This window comes from Cherax quadricarinatus, chromosome 12 (assembly GCF_038502225.1).
Source record: "Cherax quadricarinatus isolate ZL_2023a chromosome 12, ASM3850222v1, whole genome shotgun sequence".
In the NCBI taxonomy this organism is placed as follows: domain Eukaryota; kingdom Metazoa; phylum Arthropoda; class Malacostraca; order Decapoda; family Parastacidae; genus Cherax; species Cherax quadricarinatus.
Genome location: NC_091303.1, coordinates 44407088 through 44429232, shown reverse-complemented (window position 1 = coordinate 44429232; position 22145 = coordinate 44407088). Strand labels below are relative to the sequence as shown.

At 39.6% G+C, this 22145-nt stretch overlaps 1 protein-coding gene across 4 annotated transcripts in view; it reads right to left on the bottom strand.

Annotated features, from left to right (window-relative positions):
- Positions 1 to 22145, bottom strand: part of LOC128686671 (unconventional myosin-IXb) — an 857686-nt gene that overhangs the window by 370305 nt on the left and 465236 nt on the right. For all 4 annotated transcript variants that reach the window (XR_011391908.1, XM_070084324.1, XM_070084325.1 and 1 more), the window contains exon 16: positions 3116 to 3341. Coding sequence is in view for 3 of the 4 variants with exons in the window: in XM_070084324.1 (XP_069940425.1) it covers positions 3116 to 3341 (226 nt within the window). In the remaining variant the exon portion in view is untranslated. The remainder of the gene's footprint in view (positions 1 to 3115; positions 3342 to 22145) is intronic.

Below are 22145 nucleotides of genomic sequence, written 5' to 3'. Positions count from 1 at the left end.
AATACCGGGTGGGCGGCATTCGCCGCTGTTGCCATACGCAGCTCATTTTCTGCCAACTTTGCGCCTCTGTATCTTGGTAAGTACTGATGACAAAAATTTTTTTTGGCTTAAAACACTCAGTAAAATAATCCTAACATTTTGGCAAGAAAAAATAATTTTTTTTTTCGAATATTTTGAGACATAGAATGACAGTTTCAGAAAGGGGCCTGCGACAGTCAAAGGGTTAATGAGAATACTATGAGCACTTTAATTTTGGGGCTTTGATAATAAGTCTAATGATTGCATGCTTTAAAAAGTGTTTATTGCACTAACAAATTTACCAATATACAAATTGAAGTGAATGGGTACTATCTTGGCCATAAGAATCATCACCCATAAAATAATGAAGCCATTCAGGAGAGATAAATGCAAATATTTTGACTGTGACAAGTGGTAATCAAAATTTCACACAATTTAACCCTTTCAGAGTCCAAGGCCAAAATCTGAAGGGGTGCCCCAGTGTCCAAGAAATTTTTGAAAAAAAAAAAAAAAAAAAAAAAAAAAAAAAAAAAAAAAAAAAAAAAAATCTTACAGAATTAAAGATAATATTTTTGTGAAGGTAATAAAAAAAAAATTCTGATCAGTACTTACCGAGATACAGCAGCGGGAAGTTGACCTAAAATGACCGGGTGGCGGCAACATCAGCGACTTCCACAAAATCGCATTTTTTTATTTCACGTTTTTTATATGTTTTCTTTTCTTCTCTAATTTTTTTTCTTTTTCTAGTAACATTTGTGGCCTGTGAGACCAATATAATGTATATTGTGTAAGTGTACACTCATTGTATTCAACACAATAACTGCATTAATTTATCATTATACTGCTTACAAAACTTGTTTACAAGTTTTTGTAAACAAAATGATGAAAATATTAGTGTGGTTATTGTGGTGAATACAATGGTACCATATGGTACAATGGTGCCATAGGGTGCAATGGTACCATATGGTACAATGGCACCATATGATACAATGGTACCATATGGTAGAATATGGTACAATGGTGCCATTTGGTACAATGGTACCATATGATACAATGGTACCATACAGTGCAATGGTACATTATGGTACCATTGCACAATAGTGTGTTTAGTGTGTTGTATTCAACACAATACACACACTAATATTTTCATAATTACTTCGTTTACAATAATTGTTCACAACAAAAATATGCAAAGATGTTGTATATTAGTAATGTTCTATTATATATTTACAAATGTACAGCCACTGGGCATGTTCCTCGAAGTGGATGACAAAGCGCTTTGTCTTGGAAACTGCTGAGTCAGTGACTTGTGTCACCACTCACTCAATCCTGGCTGGTGCCTCCTGGCACCAATACCTACTGACCATATGATACACGTTATCATATGTTACAGGGTACCATATGGTACAGGGTACCATATGGTACAGGGTACCATAAGGTGCAGGGTACCATATGGTACAGGGTACCATATGGTACAGGGTACCATATGGTATAGGGTACCATATGGTATAGGGTGCCATACAGTACAGGACACCATATGGTACAGATACAGTGATCCCTATGGAAATAAGTCACCATGACTTTTCTGGGTTATCCTAGGATTTTATACATATGCTGCTATGTATGATAATCTATGTAACTGTATTTGTGTACACCTGAATAAACTTACTCAAGCACATGTGGCATTGTAAGTAAGTTTATTTAGGAATACACAAATACAGTTACATAGATTATCATACATAGCAGCATATGTTTGGAGAACCTAGGAAAACCCAAAAAAGTCAGACAGACTTATTTCCATTAGGGTCCCTGTACCCTGTACCATATGGTACAATGTACCATATGGTATAATGTACAATATGGAACAATGTACTATATGGTACATTGTACCATGTGGTACCATTGTACCATATACCATTGTATGACATGGCACCATTGTACCATATGATACAATGGTACCATATGGTTCAAAACCATAGAATTCCTCTTCAGATCCACTTCCATCAGTCTTAGAACTGTAAGTTGTGAAAAGGAGAGTCAAAATTCGCCCGGAGAGTGAGTGGGAAGTGAGAGCTTCGGCACGGACCCTGAAAGGGTTAACATATAAAATAGTTAAATCTGCACCTACCCACCTGAATTTCACTCTCCGCCATTTCCAAATTAGGATGCACTTTTTTCAAACATCTGAAGGTATGCCAATGAGGGTTTTGAAGGTTATTCAAGCCATTCCAGGATGCTGGGAATGGGTTCAATAACTTCACTCATAGGGCATTTGTACATGCTAAGTTTTCCTAGAGCCTGGCTCTTGTTACTGTAAACAATCCTTCAAGATTGGAATCCAGTGGGATGAGGGGTTCTTGAGTAATGGGTGAAATAAAATTGAAAAGAAAGTAAAAAAAAAAAAAAAAAAATTCAGGCAGCCACCAAAAGGTCCCTCTTCGAGAGATACCTAATTAAACCTTTCAACAAGAACATAGAATAAAATATAAAAAGTGTTTCAAGATTCAAATTATTTGTCAACTCACTCCACTTACCCCTCTCTCCACTTCTCTCATAATGGAAGAAAGTGAAGAAGAGGCAGACTGGCAGTATGGAGGAAGCAGTATGGTGATAACAAGTTAAAGGCAGAAAACACTTATGCACTAATGAAAAGATTTATAAAGGAAAACAGTTCATTACAAGTGACTTCTTCAGAACTCTTCAATATTATGACTGAAGAAGTCACTTGTGGCAAAATGTTTTCTTTATTAATGTCTTGATCAGCACAAATGTTTTTTACCAACAGACTGGCAGCATGTATTGTTTCCTTGTTGCCAAATCTGTGAACTGTGTGGTCTGTTTCCAGGCTAATAAGGTTCCTAACTAGCTAGCAAGTCTACCTATCCACCCCTCTTCCTCCTTGCCTTGTGTAGATGTATGCACAAGCATAATCTTGGACTCCCTTTCCTCCCAAAAAATAGAGAAGTTATTTCATGCCCTAAGTTAAATCACAGCCAGTGTTCATTTTCTATAAAAATTACAGCATTTTGATATAAAATATTTTCAAGCTCCTGAAAAGGAGCTTCTAAAAATTTATTATAATGTAATTTTTACTCACCTGAATTCTCACAACAGCTTTTTTGAATGCCAGGAAGTGCCGCCGCTGGTGGATAGTGCGATACCACCGCTGGATAACAATGATACGAGACAAGATAGTCTGGTGGAGTTGAGAGTCCAATTTCTGTTTCTGTGACTCTCGCATAAAGATCTTGGTGTTACCCATCTGGTACTCACTCTCCACCAACTGCATTCCTTTTAGGAAGGACCGCACATCTGCTTGAGAACTGTGAACAAACATATTTAAGGTTAAGCTATACAAAACAAGTCTCCTATTTCTCATCATCACTCATTTTTATAAAATGCATAAATTTGTAGTGTATGTACCTATTTGAAGCTATTGGAGCAAAGCTATGCTCAAGTTGTCCCATCTCCACTTCTTAATCTGTTTATTTTTAAATTCCAGTGGTAGTAGCATTTACTACCTCCTCTTAAAACCATTGTTTTATCGCTCTTCAAAGAAATTTCTTGTATCCTTTCAGGCCCTCCTCTTCCACAACTTACAATAATGGTCTCTCCTAGTTCTCCTGTTGACAATGTTAAGAAGTCTTTCATCTTTCTTTCATATTCTTTGATAATCTTACTCTGTATGTGATTATAACTCTTCTCTCATCCTATAATCTGATGAGGACACACTTATGGTATAGTCAGCAATAAGTCAAGTTCATTATGAGTGAGGTGAAAATATTGAATGATGATGAAAGTATTTTCTTTTTGAGGATTTTCTTTTTGCGTCACCCTGCCTCGCTGGGAGACGGCCGACTTCTTGAAAAAAAAAAAAATTACATACATATTATAGTAGTAGGCTGGTAGACAGCATCCACCCAGGAAGGTACTACCATACCGCCAAGTGAGTGTAAAACGAAAGCCTGTAATTGTTTTACATGACGGTAGGATTCCTGGTGTCTTTTTTCTGTCTCATAAACATGCAAGATTTCAGGTACATCTTGCTACTTCTACTTACACTTACATCACACTACACATATATGTACATGTTTATGTATACACACTCATCTGAGTTTTCTTTGATTTTATCTTAATAGTTCTTGGTCTTATTGCTTTTCCTTTCATGTCCATGGGGAAGTGGAATAAAAATCTTTCCCCCATAAGCCATGCGTGTTGTAAAAGTCAACTAAAATGCCGGGAACAATGGGCTAGTAACCCCTTTTCCCGTATAGCCTATTAAAAAGAAAAAGAAAGAAAAACCTGTCAAAGTGGGATGTTTGAATGTGCGTGGATGTTGTGCAAATGATAAGAAAGACATGATTGTGGATGTTATGAATGAGAAGAAGCTGGATGTTGTGGCTTTAAATGAAACAAAGCTGAAGGGGGTGGGAGAGTTTCAGTGGGGAGAAATAAACAGGATTAGGTAAGGGGTTTCAAATAGAGTTAGAGCTAAAGAAGAAGTAGCAATAATGTTAAAGGACATGTTATAGCAGGAAAAGAGGGAACATAAATGCATAACTTCAAGGATTGTGTGGAGTAAAATAAGGGTTGGATGTGAAAAGTAGGTTATAGTAAGCATTTTTGCACCTGGAGAACAGAGAAGTGTAGAGGAGAGAGATAGATTTTGGGAAATGCTGAGTGAGTGCATGGGGAGTTTTGAACCAAGTAAGAGAGTACTTGGGGTTGGGGATCTCAATGCTAAAGTGGGTAAAAATGTTGTGGAAGGAGAAGTAGGTAAATTTGGGGTGCCAGGGATAAATGAAAATGGGGAGCCTTTAACTGAGCTATGTGTAGAAAGAGGTTTGGCAATAAGTAACATATATTTTATGAAAAAGAGGATAAATAAGTATACAAGGTATGATATAGCACGTAATGAAAATAGTTTGTTAGATTATGAATTGGTGGATAAAAGGGTGATGAGTAGGCTCCAGGATGTACACATTTATAGAGGGGCAACTGATATATCGGATCATTATTTAGTTGTAGCTACAGTTAGAGTAAGAGGTAGATGGAACAAGAGGAAAATGGCAACAAGAAGTAAGAGGGAGGTGAAAGTGTATAAACTAAGGGAGGAGAAAGTTCGGGTGAGATACAGTGGAACCTCAAAAAGCGAACATATCACATATCGAACGTTTCAAAAAATAGGACCATTTTTTTGGACAAACTGTGTCCCTATTATCAAACACGCCCCTATTTTTGGACCGCCGGGTATGGGACCTGTCTGCCGCCCGCTCTGTCCGCATCCCCGCGCAGGCGCCGTGAGCAGTCTAGCTTTGTTTATGCTTGAGTGAACACTAAACTGCGCTCTCATTCATGCATTTTACAATTATTTCGTTGTGTTTAGTGCTTGTGGGACTGTGAAATAAGCTGCCATGGGCCCAAAGAAACTTGCTAGTGGTACCCCTGTGGTAAAGAAAGTGAGAATCACCATAGATGTGAAGAAGGAAATAATACAGAAGTATGAGAGTGGTGTGAGACTTGTTGAGCTTGCCAGGATGTATGGGAAAAACAATTCGACCATTGGTTCTATCCTGTCAAAGAAAGAACAAATCAAGGAAGCTGATGTTGTGAAAGGTGTTAATATAGCGAATTGATGAGGTGCCTTCTTCAAAGATTAAGAAGATCTGTGCCAAGTGGAATGATGTCCAAATGTTTGTGCAGAAGTACCACCCTGAGCAAGCTGAAACAAGCCATCTTTGCAACAAGTTCAGTGACAGAACCATGTTCCATTTTAGGGAAATGTTAAAGAGGCGCCAGAGACAGAGGACTGTGGACAGTTATTTTATGAGACAGGGGCCCAGTGACTCTCAAGATGGCCCTAGTGGCATTAAAAGACAGAGAAGGGAAGTAACCCCAGAGAGGGCTTTACCTGAAGTCCTCATGGAGGGGGATTCTCCTGCCAAACACTAACCCCAACTCCCTCTCTCCTCCTCCCTATCTTCCAGATGCCATCACCAATCTTCAATAAAGGTAAGTAAAAATGTTATTTTATATGTATTACTATACATAATTAAAAACTATAGTATTTGTTGTATGTAAAACTGTAATTAAACTCTATAAAATATATTTTTTGTGTGAATATTTTTGGGTTTCTGGAACGGATTAATAGTATTTCCATTATTTCTTATGGGAAATATTGCTTCGAATTTCAGACTTTTCGAATTTAGAACTAGCTCCTGGAATGGATTAAGTTCGATTTTTGAGGTTCCACTGTATAAGCAACTATTGGTAGAAAGGTGGGCTATGCAAGTATGAGTAGTGGGGGGGTTGAAGAGGATTGGAATAGTTTTAAAAATGCAGTATTAGAATGTGGGGCAGAAGTCTGTGGTTATAGGAGGGTGAGTGCAGGAGGAAAGAGGAGTGATTGGTGGAATGATGAAGTAAAGGGTGTGATAAAAGAGAAAAAGGTAGCTTATGAGAGGTTTTACAAAGCAAAACTGTTATAAGAAGAGGAGAGTATATGGAGAGTTAAAGAAAGGTGAAGAGAGTGGTGAGAGAGTGCAAAAGGAGAGTAAGGATGATAGAGTGGGAGAGGCACTGTAAGGAAATTTTAATGAAAACAAGAAAAAAATTTGGAGTGAGTTAAACAAGTTAAGAAAGCCTAGGGAACGAATGGATTTGTCAGTTCAAAACAGAGTAGGGGAGTTAGTAGATGGGGAGATGGAGGTATTGGGTAGATGGCGAGAATATTTTGAGGAACTTTTAAATGTCGACGAAAAAGGGAGGCGGTAATTTCAAGCACTGGCCAGGGAGGTATACCATCTTGTAGGAGTGAAGTAGAGCAGGATGTGAGTGTGGGGGAGGTGCGTGAGGCATTACGTACAATGAAAGTGGGTAAAGCAGCTGGAACTGACGGGGTCATGGCAGAAAAATTAAAAGCAGGGGGGGGGGGGACAGTGTTAAAGTGGTTGGTATTTTTGTTTAATAAATGTATGAAAGAGGGGAAGGTACCTAGGGACTGGCGGAGCACATGTATAGTCCCTTTATATAAAGGGAAGGGGGGCAAAAGAGATTGTAAAAATTATAGAGGAATAAGTTTACTGAGTATACCAGGAAAAGTGCATGGTAGGGTTATTATTAAAAGAATTAGGGGAAAGACAGAATGTACAATTGCGGATGAGCAAGGAGGTTCTAGAGTGGGTAGGGTATGTGTAGATCAAGTGTTTACATTGAAGCATATATGTGAACAGTATTTAGATAAAGGTAGGGAAGTTTTTATTGCATTTATGGATTTAGAAAAGGCATATGATAGAGTGGATAGGGGAGCAATGTGGCAGATGTTGCAAGTATATGGAATAGGTGGTAAGTTACTAAATGCTGTAAAGAGTTTTTATGAGGACAGTGAGGCTCAGGTTAGGGTGTGTATTAGAGAGGGAGATTACTTCCTAGTAAAAGTAAGTCTTAGACAGGGATGTGTAATGTTACCATGGTTGTTTAATATATTTATAGATGTGGTTGTAAAAGAAGTAAATGCTAGGGTGTTTGGGAGAGGAGTGGGATTAAATTATGGGGAATCAAATACAAAATGGGAATTGACAGTTACTTTTTGCTGATGATACTGTGCTTATGGGAGATTCTAAAGAAAAATTGCGAAGGTTAGTGGACGAATTTGGGAGTGTGTGTAAAGGTAGAAAGTTGAAAGTGAACATAGAGAAGAGTAAGGTGATGAGGGTATCAAATTAGATAAAGAAAAATTGGATAACAAATTAGGAAGAGTATGGAACATAAGAACATAAGAAACAAGGAACACTGCAACAGGCCTACTGACCCATGCGGAGCAGGTCCATGTCCCCCCCCCGGATTAGACCAATGAACCCCCCCCTGGATTAGCCGAATGACCCACCCAGTCTGGTCATCTCCATTCAAGGATGGAGCACTGCACCAGACCCAGCAGCACAAGCTAGTCAGGTCCAACTCACACCCACCCACACCCACTCACGTATTTATTTAACCTATTTTTAAAACTACACAATGTTGTGACCTGAATAACTGAACTCGAGAGTTTGTTCCACTCATCCACAACTCTATTACCAAACCAGTGCTTTTCTATATCCTTTCTAAATCTGAATTTTTCCAACTTGAAACCATTGCTGCGAGTCCTGTCTTGGCTGGAAATTTTCAGCACACTATTTACATCCCTGCCTTTTGAGAGTGCAGATTCTGGGCCCTCAGTCTATCCTCATAGGGAAGATTTCTGATACATGGGATCATCTTTGTCATCCTCCTCCGTACATTTTCCAGAGCATTTATATCCATTCTGTAATACAGTGACCAGAAGTGAATGTTTTCAGATATTTGGGAGTTGATGTGTCAGCGGATGGATTTATGAAGGATGAGGTTAATCATAGAAATGATGAAGGAAAAACGGTGAGTGGTGCATTGAGGTATACATGGAGACAAAAAAAATGTTATCTATAGAGGCAAAGAAGGGAATGTATGAAAGTATAGTGGTACCAACACTCTTATATGGGTGTGAAGCTTGGGTTGTAAATGCTGCAGTGAGGAGGTGGTTGGAGGCGGTGGAGATGTCCGGTCTAAGGGCAACGTGTGGTGTAAATATTATGCAGAAAATTCAGAATGTGGAAATTAGGAGAAGGTGTGGAGTTAATAAAGTATTAGTCAGAGAGCTGAAGAAGGGTTGTTGAGGTGGTTTGGTCATTTAGAGAGAAAGGATCAAAATAGAATGATATGGAGAGCGTATAAATCTGTTGGGGAAGCAAGGCGGGGTAAGGGTCGTCCTCGAAGAGGTTGGAGGGAGGGGGTAAAGGAGGATTTGTGGGCGAGGGGCTTGGACCTCCAGCAAGCGTGCGTGAGCGTGTTAGACAGAAGTGAATAGAGACGAATGGTATTTGGGACCTGGCGAGCTGTTGGAGTGTGAGCAGGGTAATATTTAGTGAAGGGATTCAGGGAAACCGGTTATTTTTATACAGCCGAACTTGAGTCCTGGAAATTGGAAGTACAAGGCCTGCACTTTAAAGGAGGGGTTCGGGATATTGGCAGTTTGGAGGGATATGTTGTGTATCTTTATACGTGTATGCTTCTAAACTGTTGTGTTCTGGGCACCTCTGCAAAACCAGTGATTATGTGTGTGTGAGGTGAAAGTGTTGAATGATGATTAAAGTATTTTCTTTTTGGGGGATTTTCTTTCTTTGTGGGTCACTTGCCTTGGTGGGATGTGGCTGGTTTGTTGAAAAAAAAAAATATATGTATATACAGTGGACCCCCGCATAACGATTACCTCCGAATGCGACCAATTATGTAAGTGTATTTATGTAAGTGTGTTTGTACGTGTATGTTTGGGGGTCTGAAATGGACTAATCTACTTCACAATATTCCTTATGGGAATAAATTCGGTCAGTACTGGCACCTGAACATACTTATGGAGTGAAAAAATATCGTTAACCGGGGGTCCACTGTATATATATTTTATTTTTCAACAAGTCGGCTGTCTCCCACCAAGGCAGGGTGACCCAAAAAAAAGAAAGAAAATCCCCAAAAAGAAAATACTTTCATCATCACTCAACACTTTCACCTCACTCACACATAATCACTGTCTTTCCAGAGGTGTCCAGATACAATAGTTTAGAAGCATATATAACACACTCCTCCAAACTGCCAATATCCCAAACCCCTCCTTCAAAGTGCAGGCATTGTACTTCCATTTCCAGTACTCAAGTCCAACTATATAAAAATAAATGGTTTCCCTGAATCCCTTTAGTAAATATTACCCTATTCACAATCCAACAGTTCATCAGGTCCCAAAAACTATTCGTCTCCATTCACCCCTATTTAACATGCTCACACATGCTTGCTGGAAGTCCAAGCCCCTCGCCCACAAAACTTCCTTTACCCCGTCACCTTTTCGAGGACGACCCCTACCTCGCCTTCCTTCCCCTACAGATTTTTATACTCGCCAAGTCATTCTACTTTGATCCACTGTCTCTAAATGACCCAACCCCCTCAACAACCCCTCTTCAGCTCTCTAACTAATACTTTTAGTAATTCCACACCTCCTCCTAATTTCCACACTCCCAATTCTCTGCATAATATTTACACCACACATTGCCCGTAGACAGGACATCTCCAATGCCTCCAGCGGCCTCCTCGCTGCAGCATTTGCAACCCAAGCTTCACATCCACATAAGTGTTGGTACTGGATACTTTCATACATTCCTTTCTTTGCCTCCATGGATAAGGTTTTTTGTCTCCACAGATGCCTTAATGCACCACTCACGTTTTTTCCTTCATCAATTCTATGGTTAACCTCAACCTTCATAAACCCATCCACTGACAAGTCAACTCCCAAATATCTGAAAACATTCACTTCTTCCATACTCCTTCTCTCCAATTTGATATCCATTTTTCTTATCTAAATCATTTGATGCCCTCACCACCTTACTCTTTTCTGTGTTCACTTTCAACTTTCTACCCTTACACACCCTCCCAAACTCGTCCACTAACCTTTGCAACTTTTCTTTAGAATCATCAGCAAAAAATAACTTGTGTCAACTCCCATTTTGTATTTCATTCCCCATAATTTAATCCCACCCCTTTCCCCAACACCCTAGCATTTAACTCTTTTACAAACCCATCTATTTATATATTAAACAACCATGGTGACATTACACATCCCTGTCTTAAACCTACTTTTATCAGGAAGTAATCTCCCTCTCTCCTACACACCCTAACCTGAGCCTCACTATCCTTGTAAAAACTCTTTACAGCATTTAGTAACTTACTACCTATTCCATATACAGTGGACCCCCGAGTTTTGTGATTAATTCGTTCCAGAGCGCCTGCCGAAAATTGAAATTCACGAAACTCGAAACCATTTTCCCCATAAGAAATAATGGAAATAAAATTAATTCGTTCCACACACCCAAAAATATTAAAATAATTTTTTTTTTCAAATTAAATAAAGATTTACATACTGAAAACAATAAGAAATCAAGTACATGCATTTAAAAAATAATAACAACATTACACTTACCTTTACGGAAGACTTCTGGGTGGATGGAAGATGGGAGGAAGGGATAGGAGGAAGGTGTACACTATTGTCTGGAAGGAGAATCTCCTTCCATTAGGACTTCAGGTAGCAAATCCTTTTCTGGGGTTACTTCCCTTCTTCTTTTAATGCCACTGGGAACAACTTGAGAGTCACTGGACCCCTGTCGCACAAAATATGGACCCCTGTCGCACAAAATATGGACCCCTGTCGCACAAAATATATGTCCAGAGAGGTCTGTTTCTGGCATTTCTTTATGATTTGCCTGAAGTGGGACAAGGTTTTGTCACTGAACATGTTGCAGATATGGCTTGTTTCAGCTTGGTCAGGGTGATACTTTTCAACAAAACTTTGCAACTCATTCCACTTTGAACACATGTCCTTAATCACCGAAGAAGGCACCTCCTTCACTCTCTTTTCCTCCTCCTCTGAAGCAAGTTCCTCAGCTGTGGTCTGATGCTGTTCCAGTTGAAGCTCTTGCAGTTTGTCAGTGGTTAGCTTTTCCCTGTGGTCCTCGACCAACTCTTCCACATCCCCATCACTCACCTCCAACCCCATGGACTTGACCAATGCCACAACACCTTCCACGACAGGCAGAGGGTCGGCAGAGTAAGGGTCTGCCTCAAACCCTTCAAAATCCCTCTGGATCGTGTTCTTTGCTTTCTTTACCAAAGGGCTTGCACTAGCTTTCCTTGGGCCTATGGTGATTTATTTAGCAGTTGCAATCACAAAAAACAACGGATTATTAAGTATGAACCCGCGGGGTGATGGTCACATGTTGGTAAACAATGGCACACTGAGCATGAATGGCGTGGGAGACTGGCTTTGTGTGCACGGTGACGGGCGGACAGGAACCGGACTGTCGCCGAATCATGAAACTCGAGGCCAAATTTTGCCGAAAAAACTTGCCAAGTCGAATTTCACGAAAGTCGATGCTGCTGAAACTCGGGGGTCCACTGTACTTGCAACATCTGCCACAATGCTCCCCTATCCACTCTATCATATGCCTTTTCTAAATCCATAACTGCAATGAAAACTTCCCTACCTTTATCTAAATACTGCTCACCTACCTACATGCTTCAATGTGTAGATAAATGGTTCAGAGAACTGACAAGTTGATAAATTAGACACATGTGCAACACTTGGGTATCTTTACTGAGGGAACATTTTGCCACACAGTGGCTTCATCAGCCCATACAAAGGAGATCATTGAAAAACAGGAGGAGTTTGAGGTAATCAATCCTTCAGCCTTGAGTTGATGTGGTCAGTCCATCAATCTTGAAAAGATTACAGCATATGTGCATGGAAGATGCTTATATACCATAGGCAGGGGAGGTGCAGCAGTTGTAGGTGGTATCACATATGTCCAATGTGGAAGAAGGTCAATCCTAAGGGTTAGGCAAGTGATGAAGCCACTGTGTGACGAAACGTTTCCTCAATAAAGATACCCAAGTGTTGCACATGTGTCTAATTTATCATGCTTCAATGTAAACACTTGATCTACACATCCCTTACCCACTCTAAAGCCTCCTTGCTCATCTGCAATCCTACTCTCTGTCTTCACTCTAATTCTTTCAATAATAACCCTACCATACACTTTTCCTGGTATACTCAGTAAACTTATTCCCTTATAATATTTACAATCTTTTTTGTCCCCCTTCCCTTTATACAAAGGAACTATACATGCCCTCTGCCAATCCCAAGGTACCTTCCCTTCTTTCAAACATTTACTGAAGAAAAATACCAACCACTCCAACACTATATCACCCCCTGCTTTTAACACTTCTGTCACAATCCTGTTAGTTATAGCTGCTTTACCCCCTTTCATTCTACTTTATCCCTCAAACACCTCCCACACAACCTGCTCTTCTTCACTCCTAAAAGATGTTATACCTCCCTGGCCAGTGCATGAAATTACCGCCTCCCTTTCTTCATCGACATTTAAAAGTTCCTCAAAATATTCCCGCCATCTACCCAATACCTCCAGCTCCCCATCAACTAACTCCCCTACTCTGTTTTTAACTGACAAATCCATTCTTTCCTTAGGCTTTCTTAACCTGTTAATCTCACTCCAAAATTTTTTCTGGTTTTCTGCAAAATTTCTTGAAAGTACTTCTCCCACTCTGCTCTCCTTTTGCACTCTCTCACCACTCTTCTTCAACTTTCTTTTACTCTCCATATAATCTGCTCTTCTTATAACACTTCTGCTTTGTAAAAGCCTTTCACAAGCTACCTTTTTCTCTTTTATCACACCCTTTACTTCATCATTCCACCTACCCTCTTATAGCCACAAACTTCTGCTGCACATTCTAATACTGCATTTTTAAAACTATTCCAACCCTATTCAACCCCTCCCCCCCCCACTACTCATACTTGCACTATCCCACCTTTCTGCCAATAGTTGTTTATATTTCACCCTAACTTCCTCCTCCCTTAGTTTATACACTTTCACTTCTCTCTTGCTTGCTGTTGCCATTTTCCTTTTGTCCCATCTACCTCTTACTCTAACTGTAGCTACAACTAAATAATGATCCGATATGTTCGTTGCCCCTATATAAATATGTACATCCTGAAGCCTACCCATCAATCTTTTATCCACCAATACATAATCTAACACACTACTTCCATTACATGCTATATCATACCTTGTATACTTATTTATTCTCTTTTTCAATAAATATGTATTACTGATTACCAAACCTCTGCCTACACACAGCTCAATTAAAGGCTCCCGATTTTCATTTACCCCTGGGACTGCAAATTTACCTACTACTCCTCTACAACATTTTTACCCACTTTAGCACTGAGATCCCCAACCATAAGTACTCTCTCACTTGGTTCGAAACTTCCCATGCACCACTCAACATTTCCAAAAATCTCTCTCTCTCTCCTCTACACTTCTCTCTTCTCCAGGTGGATGAACACTAACTATAACCCACTTTTCACATCCAACCCTTATTTTACACCACATAATCCTTGAATTTATACAGTTATATTCCCTCTTTTCCTGCCATAACTTATCCTTTAACATTATTGCTACTCCTTCTTTTGCTCTAGCTCTATTTGAAAGCCCCAACCTAATCCCATTTATCCACTGAAACCCTCCCACCTCCTTCAGCTTTGTTTCACTTAAAGCCAGGACATCCAGCTTCTTCTCATTCATAGCATCCACAATCATCTCTTTCTTATCATTCGCACAACATCCACGCACATTCAAACATCCCATTTTGACGTTTTTTTTTCTTTTTCTTTTTAGTAGGCTATATGGAAAAGGGGGTTACTAGCTCATTGTTCCCAGCATTTTAGTTGACTTTTACAACATGCATGGCTTACAGAGGAAAGATTCTTATTCCACTTTCCCATGGATATGAAAGGAAAACTAATAAGAACAAGAACTATTAAGATGAGTTTGTATACAATAAATGTGTATATGTATGTGTAATGTGACCTAAGTTTAAGTAGAAGTAACAAGATGTACCTGAAATCTTGCATGTTTATGAGACAGTAAAAAAGACACCAACAATCCTACCATCTTGTAAAACAAATACAGGCTTTCTTTTTACACTCATTTGGTAGGACAGTAGTACCTCCCCAAATGGTTGCTGTCTACCAACCTACTATTGTTATTATTGCTTTATAATGATTTGTTATTCTTTTCTGTATGTAAATCAATATTTAATTTGTCATTGTTTTCTGTATGTAAATCTATATTTAATCTCTATAAAAATTATTTTTTGTTAATACTTTTGGGTGTCTGAAATGGATTAATTGGATTTACATTATTTCTTATGGGGAAAATGGTTTCGGTTTTCGTGAATTTTGGCTTCTGGCAGACTCTCTGGAACAGATTAATCATGAAAACCAAGGGTTCACTTTATTTCAGTACCTAATATTAGTGTCAGAACAAAGATAATTACTACAAATTGTAATTATCAGAACATAAAACTTATATAAATGAAAAAAAAAAAAAAAAAAAAAAGGTATGACAGCAACACTTCTGCAAGCGGCAGGACTCCATGTTGCCATCAGGTGAGCATCCAGCGCCAACTTCATGGTCTTTTATCTCAGTAAGTAGAAAATTAAATTATGAGGAATCAAATTCAAAATGGGAATTGACACAGTTACTTTTTGCTGATGATACTGTGCTTATGGGAGATTCTAAAGAAAAATTACAAAGGCTAGTGGATGAGTTTGAGAATGTGTGTAAAGGTAGAAAGTTGAAAGTGAACATAGAAAAGAGTAAGGTGATGAGGGTATCAAATGATTTAGATAAAGAAAAATTGGATATCAAATTGGGGAGGAGGAGTATGGAAGAAGTGAATGTTTTCAGATACTTGGGAGTTGACATGTCGGCGGATGGATTTATGAAAGATGAGGTTAACCATAGAATTGATGAGGGAAAAAAGGTGAGTGGTGCGTTGAGGTACATGTGGAGTCAAAAAACGTTATCTATGGAGGCAAAGAAGGGAATGTATGAAAGTATAGTAGTACCAACACTCTTATATGGATGTGAAGCTTGGGTGGTAAATGCAGCAGCGAGGAGATGGTTGGAGGCAGTGGAGATGTCCTGTCTAAGGGCAATGTGTGGTGTAAATATTATGCAGAAAATTCGGAGTGTGGAAATTAGGAGAAGGTGTGGTGGAGTTAATAAAAGCATTAGTCAGAGGGCAGAAGAGGGGTTGTTGAGGTGGTTTTGTCATTTAGAGAGACTGGATCAAAGTAGAATGACATGGAAAGCATATAAATCTATAGGGGAAGGAAGGAGGGGTAGGGGTCGTCCTCGAAAGGGTTGGAAAGAGGGGGTAAAGGAGGTTTTGTGGGCGAGGAGCTTGGATTTCCAGCAAGCGTGCATGAGCGTGTTAGACAGGAGTGAATAGAGACGAATGATACTTGGGACCTGACGATCTGTTGGAGTGTGAGCAGGGTAATATTTAGTGAAGGGATTCAGGGAAACCGGTTATTTTCATATAGTCGGACTTGAGTCCTGGAAATGGGAAGTACAATGCCTGCACTTTAAAGGAGGGGTTTGGGATATTGGCAGTTTGGAGGGATATGTTGTGTATCTTTATACGTACAGTGGACCCTCGCATAACGATATTAATCCGTTCATGAGAGCTCATTGTTATGCGAAATTATCGTTAAGCGAATGAATTTTCCGCATAAGAAATAATGGAAATCAAATTAATCCGTGCAAGACACCCAAAAGTATGAAAAAAAAAATTTACCACATGAAATATACATTTTCCTACACACAAAGAGAAGGATACATGCACAATAGTAGAGTAGTACATGCACAGTATATATTGTGCATGTACTACTCTACTAAATGAAGAATAAATGACACTTACCTTTATTGAAGACGCAGCAATGACTGATGAGACACTGTGTCCTGGGAGTGCCTTTTCCTCCTGAGTACTGTAGGTCCTGTTTGGCATTTTCTTCCAGAACAGGCCTTATCACACTGTGTATGCCACTACGATTCTTAAATCTCTCAAACCAACCTTTGCTGGCTTTAAATTCACCAATATGAGCACTAGTTCCAGGCATTTTTCCCCGTTCACCTGGGTGTTAGTCGACTGGTGTGGGTTGCATCCTGGGAGACAAGATTAAGGACCCCAATGGAAATAAGTTAGACAGTCTTCGATGACACACTTTTTTGGGTTATCCTGGGTGGCTAACCCTCTGGGGTTAATTGTTTCTTGGTATTTTCAATAAGCCACACCAACAACGGTGCTACAGCAGCAGCAGCAACAGCTGACAGTGCTACAGCAGCAGCAGCAGCAGCAGCTGACAGTGCTACAGCAGCAGCAGACGATGCTACAGCAGCAGCAGACGGTACTACAGCAGCAGCAGCAGCAGCAGCAGACGGTACTACAGCAGCAGCAGCAGCAGCTGATGGTGGTACAGCAGCAGCAGCAGCTGACAGTGCTACAGCAGCACCAGCAGCTGACAGTGCTACAGCAGCAGCTGACAGTACTACAGCAGCAGCAGCAGCAGCTGACGGTGGTACAGCAGCAGCAGCAGCAGCTGATGGTGGTACAGCAGCAGTAGCAGCTGACTGTGCTACAGCAGCAGCAGCAGCAGCCGACAGTGCTACAGCAGCAGCAGCATCAGCAGTTGACCATGGTACCACAGTATTTCGATAATATTTCTCACCATTTTTACCACAGGGTTGGCACTAGAAGCTTTCTTGGGGCCCATGGTCACTTATTTTGCAGATAAAATCACCAAAAACACTGTAATAATACAAAATGTTACGATTGTATGCTTGGATGTTACCGCGGAGGCTGGCTTGTAAACAATGCCACCGGCGGAACATGTGAGGCTGGCTTAGGCCGCACATTAGACGCGTCTCGGATGAACAGCGTTGAGCGGGTTTTTTAGCGGTATGAGAGGCAAAATCTTAGCGATAAAATGTATCGGTATGCGGATTTAACGTTATGTAAGGCCAACGGTATGCGGGGGTCCACTGTATATGCTTCTAAACTGTTGTATTTTGAGCACCTCTGCAAAAGCAGTGATAATGTGTGAGTGTGGTGAAAGTTTTGAATGATGATGAATGTATTTTCTTTTTAGGGATTTCTTTCTTTTTTGGCTCACCCTGCCTCGGTGGGAGATGGCCGACTTGTTGAAAAAAAAAAAAAAGTAGAAAAATGCCCTCTATTTTTTTTTTTTTCAAAATATTTGGAATGCTGGGTGAGAGAACATAGATCTACATTTGGACAGTTAAATGGTTAAAATAGTGTTAAATTTAGTGAAGAACATATGGGAAGAACTCCATGGGGAAGTGGAATAGAATTATTCGTCTTTAAGCCATCTGTGTCGAAAGAGGTGACTAAAATCGGGAGCATGGGGCTAGTAACCCTTTCTCTCCTGTATACATTACTAAAATTAAAAAGATTAACTTTTGTTTTTCTTTTTAAGTCACCCTGCTTCAGTGGGATATGGCTGGTTTGTTGAAAAAAAAAATATGGAAAAAACAGGAATATGTTCTTAACTCCAAATTTACAAAACTACATTTTTTTAATTATACTACTTATAGAATAATAGTTTACTTGATATTCTAGTTGCCATTGTTTGTTGGCATAGTGTGTGGAGAGAGCTGATGTAGCCCTGATAAGCTGTGGTACTTACGTAGATGTAGATGCAGAGTTGTCAGCAATTGACGGTTTTGCTGGAGTGATCATATATTTTCTAATGCATCTATAGTTTGTTTCCTCCACAACACTTGAAGGCATCATCAAATACTCCAGATTCCCCTTGAGAGAAATGTTTCTACATGTCAGAGTCCTCTTCAGTGAAAAAAAATCTGCAACTTCACCAATAACATGGAATTGCTTATGTAACACTTGCAGGATTAACTGCTTATTTAGAGGTTTGTCTATCTCTTATTTGCCTCTCTTAACCCTTTCAGGGTCCAAAGCCAAAATCTGAAGGGGTGCCCCAGTGTCCAAGAAATTTTGAAAAAGAAAAAAAAAATCTTACAGAATTAAAGATAACATTTTTGTGAAGGAAATAAAGCAAAAAAAAAAAAAAAAAAAAAAAAATTCTGATCAGTACTTACCAAGATACAGCGGCGGGAAGTTGACCCAAAATGACCGGGTGGCGGCAACATCAGCGACTTCCACAAAACTGCATTTTTTATTTTACGTTTTTTATACTTCTTTCTTTCCTTTTCTAATTTTTTCTTTTTCTAGTAACATTTGTGGCCTGTGAGACCAATATAATGTATATTGTATAAGTGTACACTCATTGTATTCAACACAATAACTGCACTAATTTGTTTATCATTATATTGCTTACAAAACTTGTTTACAAGTTCGTTGTAAACAAAATGATGAAAATATTAGTGCAGTTACTGCGTTGAATACAGCAGTACCATATAGTACCATATGGTACAATGGTGCCATAGAGTGCAATGGTACCATATGGTACAATGGCACCATATGATACAATGGTACCATATGGTAGAAAATGGTACAATGGCACCATTTGTTACAATTGTACCATATGATACAAAGGTACCAAACAGTGCAATGGTACCTTATGGTACCATATGGTGCAATGGTACCATATGGTGCAATGGTACCATATGGTACATTGTACCATATGGTACAATGATACCATATGGCACTATTGTATTCAACACAATAAACACACTAATATTTTCATCATTATTTCGTTTACAATAATTGTTTACAACAAAAAAATGCAAAAATGTTGTATATTAGTAATGTTCTATTATATATTTACAAATGTACAGCCACTGGACACGTTCCTCGAAGTGGATGACAAAGCGCTTTGTCTTGGAAACTGCTGAGTCACTAGCTAGCTTGCGTCATCACTCACTCAGTCTTGGCTGGTGCCTGGTGGCACCAACATCTCCAACTGACCATATGGTACATGGTATCATATGTTACAGCATACCATATGGTACATTGTACTATATGGTATAGGGTACCATATGGTGCAGGGTACCATATGGTGCAGGGTACCATATGGTGCAGGGTACCATATGGTACATATACAGGGATCCCTATGGAAATAAATCACCATGACTTTTCTGGGTTATCCTAGGATTTTATACATATGCTGCTATGTATGATAATCTATGTAACTGTATTTGTGTACACCTGAATAAACTTACTCAAGCACATGTGGCATTGTAAGTTTACTTAGGTATGCACAAATAAAGTTACATAAATTATCATACACAGCAGCATATGTTTGGAGAACCTAGGATAACCAAAAAACGTCAGACAGACTTATTTCCATTAGGGTCCCTGTATCATATGGTATAATGTAGCATATGGTACAATGTACTATATGGTACATTGTACCATATGGTACCATTGTACCATATGATACTATTGTATGACAGCACCATTGTACCATATGGTACAATGGTACCTTATGGTTCAAAACCATAGAATTCCTCTTCAGATCCACTTCCATCAGTCTTAGAACTGTATGTTGTGAAGAGGAGAGTCAGAATTCGCCCAGAGAGTGAGTGGGTAGTGAGAGCTTCCTTGCCGCCAGACATGAAGAACAAAGCTACTTTGGCGGCATTCACACAATGCCATGCAGGCGTCTAGATTTTTTCTATAGTGCGGACACTGACCACCCAGACCCATTCTCTTAGATGTAGGCCTACCAGCTTTCTTGCGCTAAATTTGATGCCGCTAAAATTTTGGCGTAGATCTACGACTTGGACCATCAACGTAAAGCCGTAGATCTACGGCACGGACCCTGAAAGGGTAACAGGAAATTGAGCTCCCCTAGCAATTCTTCTACAGCTTATTCTTCATCATCCTCTTCTATGTTCATTTACATTTTTCTTCATGCACATCTTCAAAGCTTGCATGCCACTCACTTTCAGCCAAAGCCACAATTTCCTGGACCAGATTCCTTACTGACAAAAAACAAAAAATTATTCACTACAGGAGGCCATAATTGACCTGAAGCTGCACTCAAGGTAGACTGGAGCACTTCAGTCTGTCAAACTACTGTGTGCACGAGTACATCATGAGTGTAGAGCTATCATTTATGGCTGAGATGAGTTTTTTCATTACTTTGAGTGTGTAGTGGTACTAAAATGCCTTAATAACTCAATGCAGTGGCTGCATCAAGGTCAAGAATGTCATGCTGGATGGCAAACACACAACCTTTGCTTTTAGGTACACAATATTATCTAGAATGAGGAGATCTTTGAAAATTATCCCTAGTATTATCAGTATAACTAATTATACAAACAGTGTCTTGACTCTGCTGGTACAAGAAGCAGGTGACTGAACCCCATGTGTGAAGAAGTGTGACTCCTGAGGTGATAAACAACTTATAAACATGCTGTTTACATACTACAGCTGTTTATATGCTATAGCATATAAACATGCTGTATGTATGCTATGGAGGTGTGGTTGCCAGGTGGAGGAAAAACATTACGTAATACATTAGGTACCCCACTTATACGGCAGGTTAGGTTCCAGGTTACCGCTGTAAAACAAAGATCGCCGTAAAGTGGAACACCCTTTTTTCCACTTATAAATGCATATAAATACTAGATAACAAGTTTACACTAACATATACAGTAGGGCCCCACTTATACGGCGGGTTAGGTTCCAGGCTGTCGCCGGAAAGCAGACATCGCTGGAAGGCAAAACGCCATTTTTTTTCCATTTATAAATGCATATAAATGCCAGACAACAAGTTTACACTAAATTATATTAAGTTAGTAATAGAACTAGGCATTAAAAACACACAAAGTAAAATACAGTCACAGTAAATTCATTACTTATCTTAAAGTATTTGTAATCTTAATGTAGGGAGAGAGGTGAGTAATACTTATTTGTAGGAAGTCAGGTGCAGGTATCCCAGGTGTAGGTAGCACTGGCTCCCCGTCTCATACTTAATATACGATATTTAAAACATCCCAGAGAGGTAAAATGCACATACAGTACACTCATTATTTACCTTAAAATATGTGTAGTCTTAATAAAGGAAGAGAGGTGAGTAGCATTTATTTGTAGGAAGTCAGTGTAGGTAGCCGGTAGGTGTAGCCCGCCTGGGCTACACCTACCGGCTACTTACACTGTGACCCAGAGCCATATTATTAACATCGACATGCCTTGTTCACTGAATTTAATGATTTCTAACAACTACCTTTAGATGCCATCATAAACGAAGGTAGAAGTAATGAATAATTCATGCCGAAAATTGTAAACAAAAGCGGAGTGGGGAAGTGGCTGGGCCAAACACAGATTCATACATGTTTTCTCTGATGGCTGAACAGAGAAAACGTAATGTTGTCCCTCCACCCGGCTCCACAAGTATTATTATCAGAGCATATAAAATATGCAATAAATGCCAGACAACAAGTTTACACTAACCTGGTGGTCCCTGGTCAAGGACAGACAAGGTTATCTGCCTGATGAACTTATTCCACCTCTAAATCGACAGGATGGGACCACCTCTACTAGTAGTCAAGAGAAGGCGGACCTCTTTGCTGAACACTTTGCTACCAAAATGCAAGTTCCTGATCCAGCAAGGGACCCTCCTTGGCTAGCTGCAAGAACTGTGTCAA